The 17,373-nt window shown below is 43.2% G+C and overlaps 1 protein-coding gene across 1 annotated transcript in view; it reads left to right on the top strand.

The window, feature by feature from the left end:
- LOC139726079 (uncharacterized) overlaps positions 1-17,373 on the top strand; it is a 217,931-nt gene that overhangs the window by 149,430 nt on the left and 51,128 nt on the right. Inside the window, 16 exon segments of the mRNA XM_071637162.1 lie at positions 125-580; positions 1,017-1,130; positions 1,455-1,568; positions 2,390-2,503; positions 2,848-2,947; positions 3,404-3,761; positions 4,218-4,439; positions 5,238-5,442; positions 5,671-5,829; positions 6,037-7,409; positions 7,866-8,625; positions 10,957-11,934; positions 12,037-12,360; positions 12,589-12,944; positions 13,059-13,491; positions 13,834-16,482. Coding sequence (XP_071493263.1) covers positions 125-580; positions 1,017-1,130; positions 1,455-1,568; positions 2,390-2,503; positions 2,848-2,947; positions 3,404-3,761; positions 4,218-4,439; positions 5,238-5,442; positions 5,671-5,829; positions 6,037-7,409; positions 7,866-8,625; positions 10,957-11,934; positions 12,037-12,360; positions 12,589-12,944; positions 13,059-13,491; positions 13,834-16,482 — 8,715 coding nt within the window.

The following is a 17,373-nucleotide window of genomic DNA, read 5'->3' as shown; positions in this document are numbered from 1 at the left end:
GCCACCTTGTTCACTCTGATTCTTCCTCTACAAAACATGGACTTGATCTGTGGTATTAGCATGTACTGTACGATTGTTTTTATGTCAAACAACTCCTGCATTTCATTGTCTTTCACATGCACAGAAATAATGGAATGTGCTGGAAATCCGTGCATGAATGGAGCTACATGCATAGACCAGATTGCTATGTATGAGTGTGTGTGTGCTCCTGGCTGGAATGGAACCAACTGCGAGATGAATATCCAAGAATGTGAGAGTGATCCATGCCAAAATGGAGCCACATGCATCGATGGAATAGACGCCGTTGCCTGCCAGTGTGCCACAGGCTTCACTGGGAATCTCTGTGAATTTGAAGTCCAAGAATGTGCAAGCGATCCGTGCCAAAATGGAGCTATGTGCGTAGACCTCATCGGTGCATATCGATGCGACTGTGCAGCTGGCTGGGAGGGCACGCTGTGTGAGATTGAAATTCTTGAGTGCGCCAGTGACCCTTGTCAGAATGGGGCATCATGTCTGGATTTCATTGGACGATACGAGTGCTTGTGTCAGGAAGGATGGAATGGGACCGACTGTGAATCAGGTAAAGAGTGAATACACAGACGCAGTTTCAAGCTAACTAAACATTGTTTGATGTATTGATCATCTGGAACATTTCTCTCTCTGCTTGTTTCGTCTTTGTAAAGTAAGGTTTAGTGGATCAACTTATGTTTGCCTTGTGATAGAATATCTCTGTAGATCTTTGCAAAATTGGTTACCTATTTATAAACATTTATTTTGTACAAATCACTGCCATGCAAATAGCTATAACATTGTATTCTGTATTACAAGGTGTATCTTTAATAAGATCATGTTTGTTAGAAATTGATTTTTAAACTACCATGTCACCATTTACACTATATTTCACACTTTATGTTGAATCAGTAGCACTGTGTGAATCATAATGACTTAAAACTAATGACATGCATTATGCTTCCTATGGTTTTTGAATGATTGAATCTGTCACATTCCCTTTGCAGAGGCTGATGAATGTTTGAGCAACCCTTGCCTGAATGGTGCAGCTTGTACAGATCTCTTCAATGGTTTCCTTTGTCAGTGTGCTGCAGGTTGGGAAGGAGACCTGTGTCAGGATGGTAAGAACAGTATCTACTATCTAAACCCCCTAGCATTTGCTGTGACAACAGAAGGTGGTGCTCTGACCATAGGAATACATTTCTTCAAAGGAAATGTTAACTCTTTGGCACTTTGTATGCACCATTGGTCCTTTTTATTAAGTGAAACCATCAATTGCTTCAGGTACAATTCTACTTTCAGTCTGCCCAACATGTACATATTTATGTCTCAAGAGGCCTAGGGCAATGTACAGTGTATGTTCAGGGGAAAAATAATTTTCATGTCAAGACTCTCATGGAAACCTTGTTGAGTGATTCATTGCATCTTTTCTTTTTGTTTTGAAGAAATAATGGAATGTGCTCGTCAACCGTGCATGAATGGTGCTGTCTGCATTGATGGACAAGGAACTTTTCAGTGCGTTTGTACAGATGGATGGCAAGGCATAATGTGCACCATAGGTAAGCCACAGTAGTATACATCATGTTCATTTTCTTCCATGGAGAAGATCCTCTAAACAGGCATCTAGGTGGCTCAGTCAGTAGTGCATCTGCCTTTTCATCAAATTGCTCAGGTTTGGGAGTGGATTCAAATCAAATTGTGTCTTACTGAGCAATGTTGTATGTTATTGTGCTCTCCCCTCTGCTAGAGGCAAAACACCCTGTCCCTCAGATAGGACATAAAATAGAGGTCCCATGTGTGAGCGAGTTACAAACCATGCTCATAGAATATCTCACTTCATTCATTCATTGTGAAGAGCAGGTTACATAACCCATGGAAGACCAGCTAGTAGAGCTGAATACGGACTACCCAGCCATCTCGTCAGATGGAAATAAAAAAAACAAAACAATCAAACCATTCATTGCAGATGTTCCTGAAGTTTGATGGTACAGGTATACCTGTGGCAGGATTGATTCAGATAAAGACTTATGAATAAAGTACAACTGCAACACACATCTTTCATGCTTTGTTATCAATAGAAACAGGAGTCGCCGATTTTACTATTCGATGAATGAATCCATTGCATTCATTTGTATGGCACAATATGTTCAGTCAAGACTGCATGCTAGTCCTCTTGAATGAACCACATGGGGTCTTACTTTTGCCTTGTTTTCAGGTCATGACACTGGATTTGCACCCATTACCAGGGTTGTGTTATACTCTATCTTTGAAAATGACTTCCTCCTAATATCACTTGAAGCAGGTGGTACAGCTTACATGTGTATGTTTATTGATGCTATGTCAAATTTGATATTTTCTGCCACTATTGTGTTTGTAACAGATATTCTGGAATGTTCAAGTAACCCCTGCCTTAATGGTGCTACCTGCGTTGATGGGGTAAATGGTTATGACTGCATATGCCGATACGGCTACACTGGAACAAACTGTGAACAAGGTACGCTTTTATCAAGAGTCAGGTAGGAGGATATTGCAAGTAGAACAGCACATCGGCATGACAGGATGTTACAGATAATTACAAGTGCATTATCAATTGCTGTATTGAAGTGTGCAAAATGTAAAATGTTAAGCTGTGTGTGTGTGTGCCTCTGTATTTCTTACGTCCAAGTGCACAAACATGTATATATATGTGTGATAAGGTAACACACTGCATTAAATTTAAACAGTTCTCCTAAATCACCTTTGATTTTCCAGTGACAACATAGATGGTGAATCTTTTCAAACCATTATGCATGACACATTTTTGTAACTTATGGTATTGTCCCTTCTCTTCACCTCCAGAAATAATTGAGTGTGATGCTGGACCTTGCATGAATGGTGCTACATGCATAGATTTGGTAGGTGGGTATGTGTGCTTGTGCTCCAACGGATGGGAGGGCACATACTGTGAGAGGAACACAGAAGAATGTGCAAGCACACCATGCCTTAATGGTGCCACCTGCAGAGATCTCGTGGCATCTTATGAATGTGAATGCCCTTCAGGCTGGGAGGGTACACACTGCGAGACTGAAATTTTGGAGTGTGCCAGCAATCCCTGTCTTAATGGGGCAACCTGCAGTGAACTGGTCAATGGATACATGTGCCAATGCCCTGATGGCTGGAGTGGCTCAAACTGTGGCATTGAGGTGGATGAGTGTGCCAGCCTCCCATGCCTGAATAATGCCACCTGTTCAGATCTTGAGGGTGCCTTTTATTGTCTCTGTGCTCCAGGGTGGAATGGGACCTTCTGCGAAGTTGAGGTCTTGGAATGTAGCAGCAACCCATGTCAGAATGGAGGATTGTGCGTGGAGTTGATCGACGAGTACCTTTGCCAGTGTCAACCAGGCTGGGAGGGAACCAACTGTGAAAACGAGGTCTTAGAATGCAGCAGCAATCCCTGCCAGAATGGCGCAGTCTGCATTGAGCTCATCAACGCTTACCAATGTATCTGTGCGCCAGGATGGAATGGTACTGAATGCGAATTCAACATCATAGAGTGCGTAAGTGACCCGTGCCAGAATGGAGCAAATTGCACTGACCTCATTAATGGCTATAGTTGTGAGTGTCCACCTGGCTTCACTGGGATCAACTGTGAAAGAGAAATTTCTGAATGTGACAGTAATCCTTGTCTCAACAATGCACTGTGTCTTGATCTTCAAAATGGCTTCCAGTGTGTCTGTGCACCAGGCTGGACTGGATTGACTTGTGAGGTCCAGGTCTTGGAATGTGAGAGTGATCCATGCCAGAATAATGCAACCTGTAATGACCTGATAGATGGCTTTGCATGTCTCTGTGCCCCAGGATGGAATGGCACCCTCTGTGAAGAAGAGGTGCTTGAATGCAGAAGTTCTCCATGCCAAAATGGAGCTGCCTGTATAGAGCTTATTGATGGCTACCAATGTCTATGTGAGCCAGGCTGGACTGGCACCCACTGTGAAATTGACATCATGGACTGTGCTAGTAATCCATGTCAAAATGATGCATTGTGCTTAGATCTTGTCAATGGCTACCAATGTGTCTGTGCTCCTGGTTGGACAGGAGTGACCTGTGAAATCCAGCTTCTTGAGTGTGAAAGTGATCCATGTCAAAACAATGCAACCTGCATTGATCTTACAATTGGCTATGAGTGTGTATGTGCACCAGGATGGAATGGGACATTCTGTGAAGATGAGGTACTAGAATGCCAGAGCAACCCTTGTCAGAATGGAGGAGTGTGTCTTGATCTGATCGGAAGATATGAATGCCGGTGTCTACCAGGCTGGGAAGGAATCAATTGTGAGATGGAAACCCTTGAATGCAGCAGTAACCCATGCCAGAATGGAGCAGAATGTGTAGACCTAATCAATGCCTATCAGTGTATCTGTGAGCCAGGATTTAATGGCACCCACTGTGAAGTAGACATCATGGACTGTGCCAGTAACCCTTGTCTCAATGGAGGAAACTGTACTGACCTGATCAATGGATACTTCTGTGACTGTCCATCAGGTTACAATGGGACAAGATGTGAGATTAACATCCAAGGATGTTCCAGTGATCCTTGCCAGAATGATGCATTGTGCTTGGACCTTATAGAAGGTTTCCAGTGTGTCTGTGCACCAGGCTGGACTGGAATGACCTGTGAGGTGCAGGTCTTGGAATGTGAGAGTGATCCATGCCAGAATAATGCAACCTGTAATGACCTGATAGATGGCTTTGAATGTGTATGTGCCCCAGGATGGAATGGCACCTTCTGTGAAGTAGAAGTGCTAGAGTGCAGAAGTTCTCCCTGCCAAAATGGAGCTGCCTGCATAGACCTTATTGATGGCTATCAATGTCTATGTGAGCCAGGCTGGACTGGCACCCACTGTGAAATTGACATTATGGACTGTGCTAGTAATCCATGCCAAAATGATGCATTGTGCTTAGATCTTGTCAATGGCTACCAATGTGTCTGTGCGCCTGGTTGGACAGGAGTGACCTGTGGAATCCAGCTTCTTGAGTGTGAAAGTGATCCATGTCAGAACAATGCAACTTGCATTGATCTTACAGATGGCTTTGAGTGCGTATGTGCACCAGGATGGAATGGGACATTCTGTGAAGATGAGATACTAGAATGCCAGAGCAACCCTTGTCAGAATGGAGGAGTGTGTCTTGATCTGATTGGAAGATATGAATGCCAGTGTCTACCAGGCTGGGAAGGAATCAACTGTGAGACAGAAACCCTTGAATGCAGCAGTAACCCATGCCACAATGGAGCAGAATGTGTAGACCTAATCAATGCCTATCAGTGTATCTGTGAGCCAGGATTTAATGGCACCCACTGTGAGGTAGACATCATGGACTGTGCCAGTAACCCTTGTCTGAATGGAGGAAACTGTACTGACCTGATCAATGGATACTTCTGTGACTGTCCATCAGGTTACAATGGGACCAGATGTGAGATCAACATCCAGGGATGTTCCAGCGATCCTTGCCAGAATGATGCCTTGTGCTTGGACCTTATAGAAGGTTTCCAATGTGTCTGTGCACCAGGCTGGACTGGAATGACCTGTGAGGTTCAGGTACTGGAATGTGAGAGTGATCCATGCCAGAATAATGCAACCTGTAATGACCTGATAGACGGCTTCGCATGTCTCTGTGCCCCAGGATGGAATGGCACCTTCTGTGAAATAGAGGTTCTCGAATGCACAAGTTCTCCATGCCAAAATGGAGCTGCCTGTATAGAGCTTATCGATGGCTACCAATGTCTATGTGAGCCAGGCTGGACTGGCACTCACTGTGAAATTGACATCATGGACTGTGCTAGTAATCCATGTCAGAATGATGCATTGTGCTTAGATCTTGTCAATGGCTACCAATGTGTCTGTGCGCCTGGTTGGACAGGAGTGACTTGTGGAATCCAGCTTCTTGAGTGTGAAAGTGATCCATGTCAGAACAATGCAACCTGCATTGATCTTACAGATGGCTTTGAGTGTGTATGTCCACCAGGATGGAATGGGACATTCTGTGAAGGTGAGATACTAGAATGCCAGAGCAACCCTTGTCAGAATGGAGGAGTGTGTCTTGATCTGATTGGAAGATATGAATGCCAGTGTCTACCAGGCTGGGAAGGAATCAACTGTGAGACGGAAACCCTTGAATGTAGCAGTAACCCTTGCCAGAATGGAGCAGAATGTGTAGACCTAATCAATGCCTACCAGTGTATCTGTGAGCCAGGATTTAATGGCACCCACTGTGAGGTAGACATCATGGACTGTGCTAGTAACCCTTGTCTGAATGGAGGAAACTGTACTGACCTGATCAATGGATACATCTGTGACTGTCCATCAGGTTACAATGGGACCAGATGTGAGATCAACATTCAGGGATGTTCCAGTGATCCTTGCCAGAATGATGCATTGTGCTTGGACCTTATAGAAGGTTTCCAATGTGTCTGTGCACCAGGCTGGACTGGAATTACTTGTGAGGTTCAGGTCCTGGAATGTGAAAGTGATCCATGCCAGAATAATGCAACCTGTAATGACCTGATAGATGGCTTCGCATGTCTCTGTGCCCCAGGATGGAATGGCACCTTCTGTGAAGAAGAGGTTCTCGAATGCACAAGTTCTCCATGCCAAAATGGAGCTACCTGCATAGAACTTATTGATGGCTACCAATGTCTATGTGAGCCAGGCTGGACTGGCACCCACTGTGAAATTGACATTATGGACTGTGCTAGTAATCCATGTCAGAATGATGCATTGTGCTTAGATCTTGTCAATGGCTACCAATGTGTATGTGCTCCTGGTTGGACAGGAGTGACCTGTGGAATCCAGCTTCTTGAGTGTGAAAGTGATCCATGTCAGAACAATGCAACCTGCATTGATCTTACAGATGGCTTTGAGTGTGTATGTCCACCAGGATGGAATGGGACATTCTGTGAAGGTGAGATACTAGAATGCCAAAGCAACCCTTGTCAGAATGGAGGAGTGTGTCTTGATCTGGTTGGAAGATATGAATGCCAGTGTCTACCAGGCTGGGAAGGAATCCACTGTGAGACGGAAACCCTTGAATGTAGCAGTAACCCATGCCAGAATGACGCAGAATGTGTAGACCTAATCAATGCCTATCAGTGTATCTGTGAACCAGGATTTAATGGCACCCACTGTGAGGTAGACATCATGGACTGTGCCAGTAACCCTTGTCTGAATGGAGGAAACTGTACTGACCTGATCAATGGATACATCTGTGACTGTCCATCAGGTTACAATGGGACCAGATGTGAGATCAACATTCAGGGATGTTCCAGTGATCCTTGCCAGAATGATGCATTATGCTTGGACCTTATAGAAGGTTTCCAATGTGTCTGTGCACCAGGCTGGACTGGAATGACTTGTGAGGTTCAGGTCCTGGAATGTGAGAGTGATCCATGCCAGAATAATGCAACCTGTAATGACCTGATAGATGGCTTCGCATGTCTCTGTGCCCCAGGATGGAATGGCACCTTCTGTGAAGAAGAGGTTCTCGAATGCACAAGTTCTCCATGCCAAAATGGAGCTACCTGCATAGAGCTCATTGATGGCTATCAATGTCTATGTGAGCCAGGCTGGACTGGCACCCACTGTGAAATTGACATTATGGACTGTGCTAGTAATCCATGTCAGAATGATGCATTGTGCTTAGATCTTGTCAATGGCTACCAATGTGTATGTGCTCCTGGTTGGACAGGAGTGACCTGTGGAATCCAGCTTCTTGAGTGTGAAAGTGATCCATGTCAGAACAATGCAACCTGCATTGATCTTACAGATGGCTTTGAGTGCATATGTGCACCAGGATGGAATGGGACATTCTGTGAAGGTGAGATACTAGAATGCCAGAGCAACCCTTGTCAGAATGGAGGAGTGTGTCTTGATCTGATCGGAAGATATGAATGCCAGTGTCTACCAGGCTGGGAAGGAATCAACTGTCAGACGGAAACCCTTGAATGCAGCAGTAACCCATGCCAGAATGGAGCAGAATGTGTAGACCTAATCAATGCCTACCAGTGTATCTGTGAGCCAGGATTTAATGGCACTCACTGTGAAGTAGACATCATGGACTGTGCTAGTAACCCTTGTCTGAATGGAGGAAACTGTACTGACCTGATCAATGGATACTTCTGTGACTGTCCATCGGTTTACAATGGCACCAGATGTGAGATCAACATCCAGGGATGTTCCAGTGATCCTTGCCAGAATGATGCATTGTGCATGGACCTGATAGAAGGATTCCAGTGTGTCTGTGCACCAGGCTGGACCGGAATAACTTGTGAGGTTCAGGTCCTGGAATGTGAGAGTGACCCATGCCAGAATAATGCAACCTGTAATGACCTGATAGATGGCTTCGCCTGTCTCTGTGTCCCAGGATGGAATGGCACCTTCTGTGAAGTCAACGTCATAGAATGTTCAAGCAATCCATGCCAGAACGACGCACTCTGCTTAGATCTCGTAGATGGATTTCAGTGTATCTGTGCACCAGGCTGGACTGGAGACACCTGTCAAATTGAGATCTTGGAGTGTGAGAGCAACCCATGTCAGAATGGAGCCACCTGCCTGGAGCTCATCGATGAATTCCTGTGCCAGTGTCCCCCAGGCTGGAATGGAACGTTTTGTGAAATGGGTAGGGCTTATGTGATTCAATCTTATTCATGTGATTTCAGTTTTAACTTTGTATGATTTGATTGTTCTTTGTTTAATACTCACAACCATCCTCACTCGCAGTATCTTGTCACTTATCCTCATCTTGCCAAATTCTAATACAAGCATGCATTAATCCAACTGATTGTACATGTATATGTATTATTCTATTGTTTGTGCTATGATATATGCTGCAGTAGTATGGCTACAAAGTTTTACCCTGAACATCTTTTTCAGTTATAAATGTCAGTTACAATGATTGCCAAGTTTTGCTTTGATTTTTCCCAACAGACGTAATCTTACAATTTAACAGAAGTCTTTGTGCATTTGTGAAAGTTATTTGAAGTGAATATGACTGTTTTAGTTTAATATATAGAATTTAACATTGTTTGAAGTCTTCTTTAGTCTCTTAGTGCACTTGTGTGTTTAGAACCTCTCTTGTTGCCTGCTGCATGATCGTGTTCTTTCTTCGCACTGGTGCGGTTTTCAAGGTAATGCACTTTCTGTAAGACCAGAGAAACTAATCTCTGAGATCCTGCCTGTGCTAACAAAATAGTTCATCACACCGAAGAAGAATGCTGAGATTTATCACAGCCTGAGAACTGAAATAAAAGGGCTTGGAAATTGGCCTTCAAGACTGGTGATCAGACTGACTCGCTTCTTCAGAGATCACGATGATTGTTGTTTCTTAGATAATATTGCACTCTAAGATCTGTGTGTTGTAACATTGCAAAAGTACTTGTATGTTGTTGTGATTATGGGAAAAAATGTTTGTTGAAAGTTTGAGGTCTGTTCAGCTGACAAGATAAATGTCTTCTATGCACTGAAATAAATCATGATGTTCTTTGCAATACCTTAAGCTGATATTTTCCTTTGTGTGGTGCTTGTGTTTAATTGAATCTGTCAGTAGTTTGTGGAGTTTGTAAAAGACTGCATTATTTTTCAATAATATAGGCATAAACACATTAATGTAAATTGTGACTTGTATTTGTGCAGTTTATTCAATGTAAGCAATGTATAATCATAATAATTTGCATAATTGTATGCATGCAGGCTAATGTACAATATAAAGTGCTCCAGATGGTAAGTTTGTCCTGGAATTTGTTTTTCTCAAGTGAAACAATGTAATGTTTCATCTCAAAAGTGATATGATCCTAAAGAAGAGACAACTGAGGTATTTTTAACGGTTCAAATAAGAAACAAACTTCTGATACAGCTGACCTTGTATCACCCCCATGTATTCCTTTGGGCACATTTCAGAAATCCTGGAGTGCTCAAGCAATCCATGTTCAAACAATGGCACCTGCATTGATCAACTTGCTGGCTACATTTGTGATTGTTCCCGAGGCTGGACTGGAGTCAACTGTGAGACTGGTGGGTACATTTTCGTAGAGTATTCAACTCAACTTTATATAGTCGATTCCCTCTTACAACCCAAGTTACAAATTGATGCCATTTGTATACTACTGTATGTACATGTATACTTTCTATCACATTGTTATCAATGTCTGCAAAATGATTAATTCAATTGTTATTCATGCATTTGATAACGGTTAGTGATGTTTTATGGTGTGTTTTTCAGATGCTGCAATGTAATGCATCCTAGCCAAGCTGAACACATTATGCATGTAAAGTGCTAGTTGATTGAAAGTTGCATGCAACACAGAATTATTGCCTCAGTTATGCATGCATATTGCTGCTCAATTAAATCTTACACTTCACTTTGCTTAGATGCATGTTTCTGATCTGTTATAAGTCTTGATTTGTTCCTTCTATTTTTATGCTTTCTTCCATTGTCTGCAACGCTTTTTGCATTTATGTGCTGTTCTATGATCACTACACTGCAACCTTTCTTAAATGCATCTAATGTGTGAGCTATTTGGCACTCGTTGCTTTCAAACAGCATCTGCTGGTGTGAATTTTAATGTGCCTGGCCCTGGAAACAAAAATAGAGGCTGCAAGTGATATTTCCAGTATCAGGAATGAGCATCATAACATCCTTTATATCCACATGCATTTTATTCTTTTTATGCTAAATTATCCTCTAGCTCGTTCTATTTATTTCTAGGATGAACCCCATGAGAACACAAAACTGATATTGTTCTATGCAGCTATACAGTGTAAATAAATGGCTACTTGAATTTGTACCTTTTTCTATCTTTTTTTTAATCTAATTTAGCTTCTTCCTCCTATCTAATCCTCCTTTGCCAAATTTCAGACATTCTAGAATGTGTAAGCAGCCCTTGCCTCAATGGAGCAACATGTCTAGACTTAGAAGCAAAGTATGAATGCATTTGTCCACCTGGATGGAATGGAACAAACTGTGAATTTGACATTCAAGAGTGCTCTGGGAACCCTTGCATGAATGGAGCCAACTGCCTTGACCTCATCAATGGATACATGTGCGTTTGTGCACCTGGCTACAATGGTACTCACTGTGAATTTGAGATCCTGGAATGTGCAAGTGACCCCTGCCGAAATGGGGCGAACTGCACAGAAGATGTTAATGGATACATGTGCTTGTGTCCTCCTGGATTCATTGGCATTCATTGTGAGGTAGAGATCCTTGAATGTGGAAGCAACCCATGTCAAAATGGAGCCAACTGCACCGAGTTGGTGAATGGGTATTTCTGTCAATGTCCTCCTGGTTACTCTGGTGTCAGCTGTGAGGTTGATGTTGATGAATGTGCAAGTGCCCCTTGCTTGAATGGTGGTACATGCACAGACTTCATTGATGGCTACTCTTGTCAATGTGTTCCTGGATTTGTAGGAACCAATTGTGAGATAGAAATTCTTGAGTGTTTAAGTAATCCTTGTGAGAATGGTGCCAACTGTACAGAGCTGATCAATGGTTACGAGTGCATCTGTGTACCAGGATACAATGGAACGAACTGTGAAAACGAGATCCAAGAATGCTCTGGGAATCCTTGTTTGAATGGTGCTAACTGCCTTGACCTCATCAATGGATACATGTGCATTTGTGCACCTGGCTACAATGGAACCCACTGTGAATTTGAGATCCTGGAATGTTCAAGCAACCCATGCCAGAATGGAGCCAACTGCACAGAAGATATCAATGGCTACACCTGCTTATGCGCACCAGGTTTCAATGGTACTAACTGTGAGTTAGAAATCCTTGAATGTGGAAGCAGCCCTTGTCAAAATGGAGCCAATTGTACTGAATTGGTGAATGGCTATTTCTGCCAATGTCCTCCTGGTTACTCTGGAATCAACTGTGAGGTTGATTATGATGAATGCGCAAGCATCCCTTGCTTGAATGGGGGTACATGCACAGACCTCGTTGATGGCTACTCTTGTCAATGTGTTCCTGGATTTGTTGGAACCAGTTGTGAAACAGAAATCCTGGAATGTTCAAGTAATCCTTGTGAGAATGGGGCCAACTGTACAGAGCTGATCAATGGCTACGAGTGCATCTGTGTACCAGGATACAATGGAACGAACTGTGAAAACGAGATCCAAGAATGCTCTGGGAATCCTTGTTTGAATGGTGCTAACTGCCTTGACCTCATCAATGGATACATGTGCGTTTGTGCACCTGGCTACAATGGTACCCACTGTGAATTTGAGATCCTGGAATGTTCAAGCAACCCATGCCAGAATGGAGCCAACTGCACAGAAGATATCAATGGCTACACCTGCTTATGCGCACCAGGTTTCAATGGTACTAACTGTGAGTTAGAAATCCTTGAATGTGGAAGCAACCCTTGTCAAAATAGAGCCAACTGCACCGAGTTGGTGAATGGGTATTTCTGTCAATGTCCTCCTGGTTACTCTGGTGTCAGCTGTGAGGTTGATGTTGATGAATGTGCAAGTGCCCCTTGCTTGAATGGTGGTACATGCACAGACTTCATTGATGGCTACTCTTGTCAATGTGTTCCTGGATTTGTAGGAACCAATTGTGAGATAGAAATTCTTGAGTGTTTAAGTAATCCTTGTGAGAATGGTGCCAACTGTACAGAGCTGATCAATGGTTACGAGTGCATCTGTGTACCAGGATACAATGGAACGAACTGTGAAAACGAGATCCAAGAATGCTCTGGGAATCCTTGTTTGAATGGTGCTAACTGCCTTGACCTCATCAATGGATACATGTGCATTTGTGCACCTGGCTACAATGGAACCCACTGTGAATTTGAGATCCTGGAATGTTCAAGCAACCCATGCCAGAATGGAGCCAACTGCACAGAAGATATCAATGGCTACACCTGCTTATGCGCACCAGGTTTCAATGGTACTAACTGTGAGGTAGAAATCCTTGAATGTGGAAGCAACCCTTGTCAAAATGGAGCCAATTGTACTGAATTGGTGAATGGCTATTTCTGCCAATGTCCTCCTGGTTACTCTGGAATCAACTGTGAGGTTGATTATGATGAATGCACAAGCATCCCTTGCTTGAATGGGGGTACATGCACAGACCTCGTTGATGGCTACTCTTGTCAATGTGTTCCTGGATTTGTTGGAACCAGTTGTGAAACAGAAATCCTGGAATGTTCAAGTAATCCTTGTGAGAATGGGGCCAACTGTACAGAGCTGATCAATGGCTACGAGTGCATCTGTGTACCAGGATACAATGGAACGAACTGTGAAAACGAGATCCAAGAATGCTCTGGGAATCCTTGTTTGAATGGTGCTAACTGCCTTGACCTCATCAATGGATACATGTGCGTTTGTGCACCTGGCTACAATGGTACCCACTGTGAATTTGAGATCCTGGAATGTTCAAGCAACCCATGCCAGAATGGAGCCAACTGCACAGAAGATATCAATGGCTACACCTGCTTATGCGCACCAGGTTTCAATGGTACTAACTGTGAGTTAGAAATCCTTGAATGTGGAAGCAACCCTTGTCAAAATAGAGCCAACTGCACCGAGTTGGTGAATGGGTATTTCTGTCAATGTCCTCCTGGTTACTCTGGTGTCAGCTGTGAGGTTGATGTTGATGAATGTGCAAGTGCCCCTTGCTTGAATGGTGGTACATGCACAGACTTCATTGATGGCTACTCTTGTCAATGTGTTCCTGGATTTGTAGGAACCAATTGTGAGATAGAAATTCTTGAGTGTTTAAGTAATCCTTGTGAGAATGGTGCCAACTGTACAGAGCTGATCAATGGTTACGAGTGCATCTGTGTACCAGGATACAATGGAACGAACTGTGAAAACGAGATCCAAGAATGCTCTGGGAATCCTTGTTTGAATGGTGCTAACTGCCTTGACCTCATCAATGGATACATGTGCATTTGTGCACCTGGCTACAATGGAACCCACTGTGAATTTGAGATCCTGGAATGTTCAAGCAACCCATGCCAGAATGGAGCCAACTGCACAGAAGATATCAATGGCTACACCTGCTTATGCGCACCAGGTTTCAATGGTACTAACTGTGAGTTAGAAATCCTTGAATGTGGAAGCAACCCTTGTCAAAATGGAGCCAACTGCACCGAGTTGGTGAATGGGTATTTCTGTCAATGTCCTCCTGGTTACTCTGGTGTCAGCTGTGAGGTTGATGTTGATGAATGTGCAAGTGCCCCTTGCTTGAATGGTGGTACATGCACAGACTTCATTGATGGCTACTCTTGTCAATGTGTTCCTGGATTTGTAGGAACCAATTGTGAGATAGAAATTCTTGAGTGTTTAAGTAATCCTTGTGAGAATGGTGCCAACTGTACAGAGCTGATCAATGGTTACGAGTGCATCTGTGTACCAGGATACAATGGAACGAACTGTGAAAACGAGATCCAAGAATGCTCTGGGAATCCTTGTTTGAATGGTGCTAACTGCCTTGACCTCATCAATGGATACATGTGCGTTTGTGCACCTGGCTACAATGGTACCCACTGTGAATATGAGATCCTGGAATGTTCAAGCAACCCATGCCAGAATGGAGCCAACTGCACAGAAGATATCAATGGCTACACCTGCTTATGCGCACCAGGTTTCAATGGTACTATCTGTGAGGTAGAGATCCTTGAATGTGGAAGCAACCCATGTCAAAATGGAGCCAATTGTACTGAATTGGTGAATGGCTATTTCTGCCAATGTCCTCCTGGTTACTCTGGAATCAACTGTGAGGTTGATGTAGATGAATGCGCAAGCATCCCTTGCTTGAATGGGGGTACATGCACAGACCTCGTTGATGGCTACTCTTGTCAATGTGTTCCTGGATTTGTTGGAACCAGTTGTGAAACAGAAATACTGGAATGTTCAAGTAATCCTTGTGAGAATGGTGCCAACTGTACAGAGCTGATCAATGGTTACGAGTGCATCTGTGTACCAGGATACAATGGAACGAACTGTGAAAACGAAATCCTAGAATGCTCTGGGAATCCTTGTTTGAATGGTGGTAACTGCCTTGACCTCATCAATGGATACATGTGCGTTTGTGCACCTGGCTACAATGGTACCCACTGTGAATTTGAGATCCTGGAATGTTCAAGCAACCCATGCCAGAATGGAGCCAACTGCACAGAAGATATCAATGGCTACACCTGTTTATGCCCACCAGGTTTCAATGGTACTAACTGTGAGTTAGAGATCCTTGAATGTGGAAGCAACCCATGTCAAAATGGAGCCAATTGTACTGAGTTGGTGAATGGCTATTTCTGCCAATGTCCTCCTGGTTACTCTGGAATCAACTGTGAGGTTGATGTTGATGAATGCGCAAGCATCCCTTGCTTGAATGGGGGTACATGCACAGACCTCGTTGATGGCTACTCTTGTCAATGTGTTCCTGGATTTGTTGGAACCAGTTGTGAAACAGAAATACTGGAATGTTCAAGTAATCCTTGTGAGAATGGTGCCAACTGTACAGAGCTGATCAATGGTTATGAGTGCATGTGTGTACCAGGATACAATGGAACGAACTGTGAAAACGAAATCCTAGAATGCTCTGGGAATCCTTGTTTGAATGGTGCTAACTGCCTTGACCTCATCAATGGATACATGTGTGTTTGTGCACCTGGCTACAATGGAACCCACTGTGAATTTGAGATCCTGGAATGTTCAAGCAACCCATGCCAGAATGGAGCCAACTGCACAGAAGATATCAATGGCTACACCTGTTTATGCGCACCAGGTTTCAATGGTACTAACTGTGAGGTAGACATCCTTGAATGCAATAGTAACCCATGTCAAAATGGAGCCAATTGTACTGACCTGATCAATGGCTACGAGTGTGTTTGTGCTCCAGGCTTTAATGGAACCTTCTGTCAGGAGGAGATAGATGAATGTGTTAGTAACCCTTGCCAGAATGGTGCAAACTGTACCGACCTTGTCAATGGTTATACTTGTCACTGCCTACCAGGCTACAATGGAACAATATGTGAGTTTGACATCATGGAGTGTGCGAGCAATCCATGTATGAATGGAGCTAACTGCACAGACTTGGTCAATGCATACTCCTGCCAATGTGCTCCAGGATGGACTGGAATCAACTGCGAACTGGAGATACTTGAATGTGCCAGCAACCCATGTCAGAATAGTGCAAACTGTACCGACTTGATCAATGGATACACGTGTAGCTGTTTGCCCGGCTGGACGGGCACTCACTGTGAGATTGAGACTTTGGAATGCAGCAGCAACCCTTGCCTGAATGGTGGAACCTGCACAGATATGATCAATGCCTACACCTGTCAATGTGCACCAGGATGGACTGGAGTCAACTGCGAGAGTGACGTCCTAGAATGCGCAAGTAACCCTTGTCAGAATAATGCTACATGTGTGGAGCTCGTCAATGGTTACAATTGCCAGTGTCCTCCTGGGTGGGGAGGAGTGTTCTGTGAGACAGGTACCAGTATGCACCAAGTTTATGTCTTGTGCACCTCATGGCCATGCCACCAAGCCCATTTGTACAAGTTATCAACAACCATCATGCATGTTTTTCATCAGCTAACCTGTCATCCAAGTCTAATCTGCCTTGTTTGTTTGTTGTTGTTTTTTTTATAATAACAGCTGAGCCCTCATACAAGATATAAGTAAATATTGTATTTACATCAGAGTGTGATATAAAGGATAAATGTGCATGACAGGTGGCACTAATCATCATGTGACTGTACATTGCATGTAACTTACTGCATTTTTCAAGATTATGGCATTACCCCTAATGATGAATTATGTGCTAATGTCATTTGTCAGCATGTGTCATTATTACATAATATTCATTGCATGCATGGCAACTACTGTATGATCCCAAGCGAAGTATAACTCATGGGATGCATCATCTGAAGATGGAGTGTGTGTTCAACAAGATATGCAAACTGTATATCAATGCACAACATTTCATTTTGCACATCGTTGAAACATCTAGTTGTCCAAACCAATATTATAACAACTGTAAGTGCACTTTCTCAACATATCTACTATTGGTCCATAATTTGTAATCATGTACTGGTTGCTCTTACATTGATTATTTTGTACATTCTAATGCCTAACAGAAATAAAAATACATTTGTATAATACATGCATGTTTGATGTTTCAGAATAGGACCTACAAAGGTTTGTATGTTGGCTTCATCATCTTTTGATTGCATTACAGATTTGATTTGTCATGTGGCATCCTATTTAGTTGTTCTTTGAGGTTGTAGCAAGTATTCTCAAGATTCTCAATCTGGCATATAAAGAAAGAGGGGGATCCTCATTTTATGCCTCTTCCTTGAAGGATGCCAAAGGCATTGTGTTC

This window comes from Diadema antillarum, unplaced genomic scaffold (assembly GCF_040938485.1).
Source record: "Diadema antillarum isolate AM-2024a unplaced genomic scaffold, OU_Dant_1.0 seq00000079_RagTag, whole genome shotgun sequence".
NCBI classification, from domain to species: Eukaryota; Metazoa; Echinodermata; class Echinoidea; order Diadematoida; family Diadematidae; genus Diadema; species Diadema antillarum.
The sequence above is the reverse complement of the archived record's forward strand: the minus strand, read 5'-3'. Positions and strand labels throughout refer to the sequence as shown.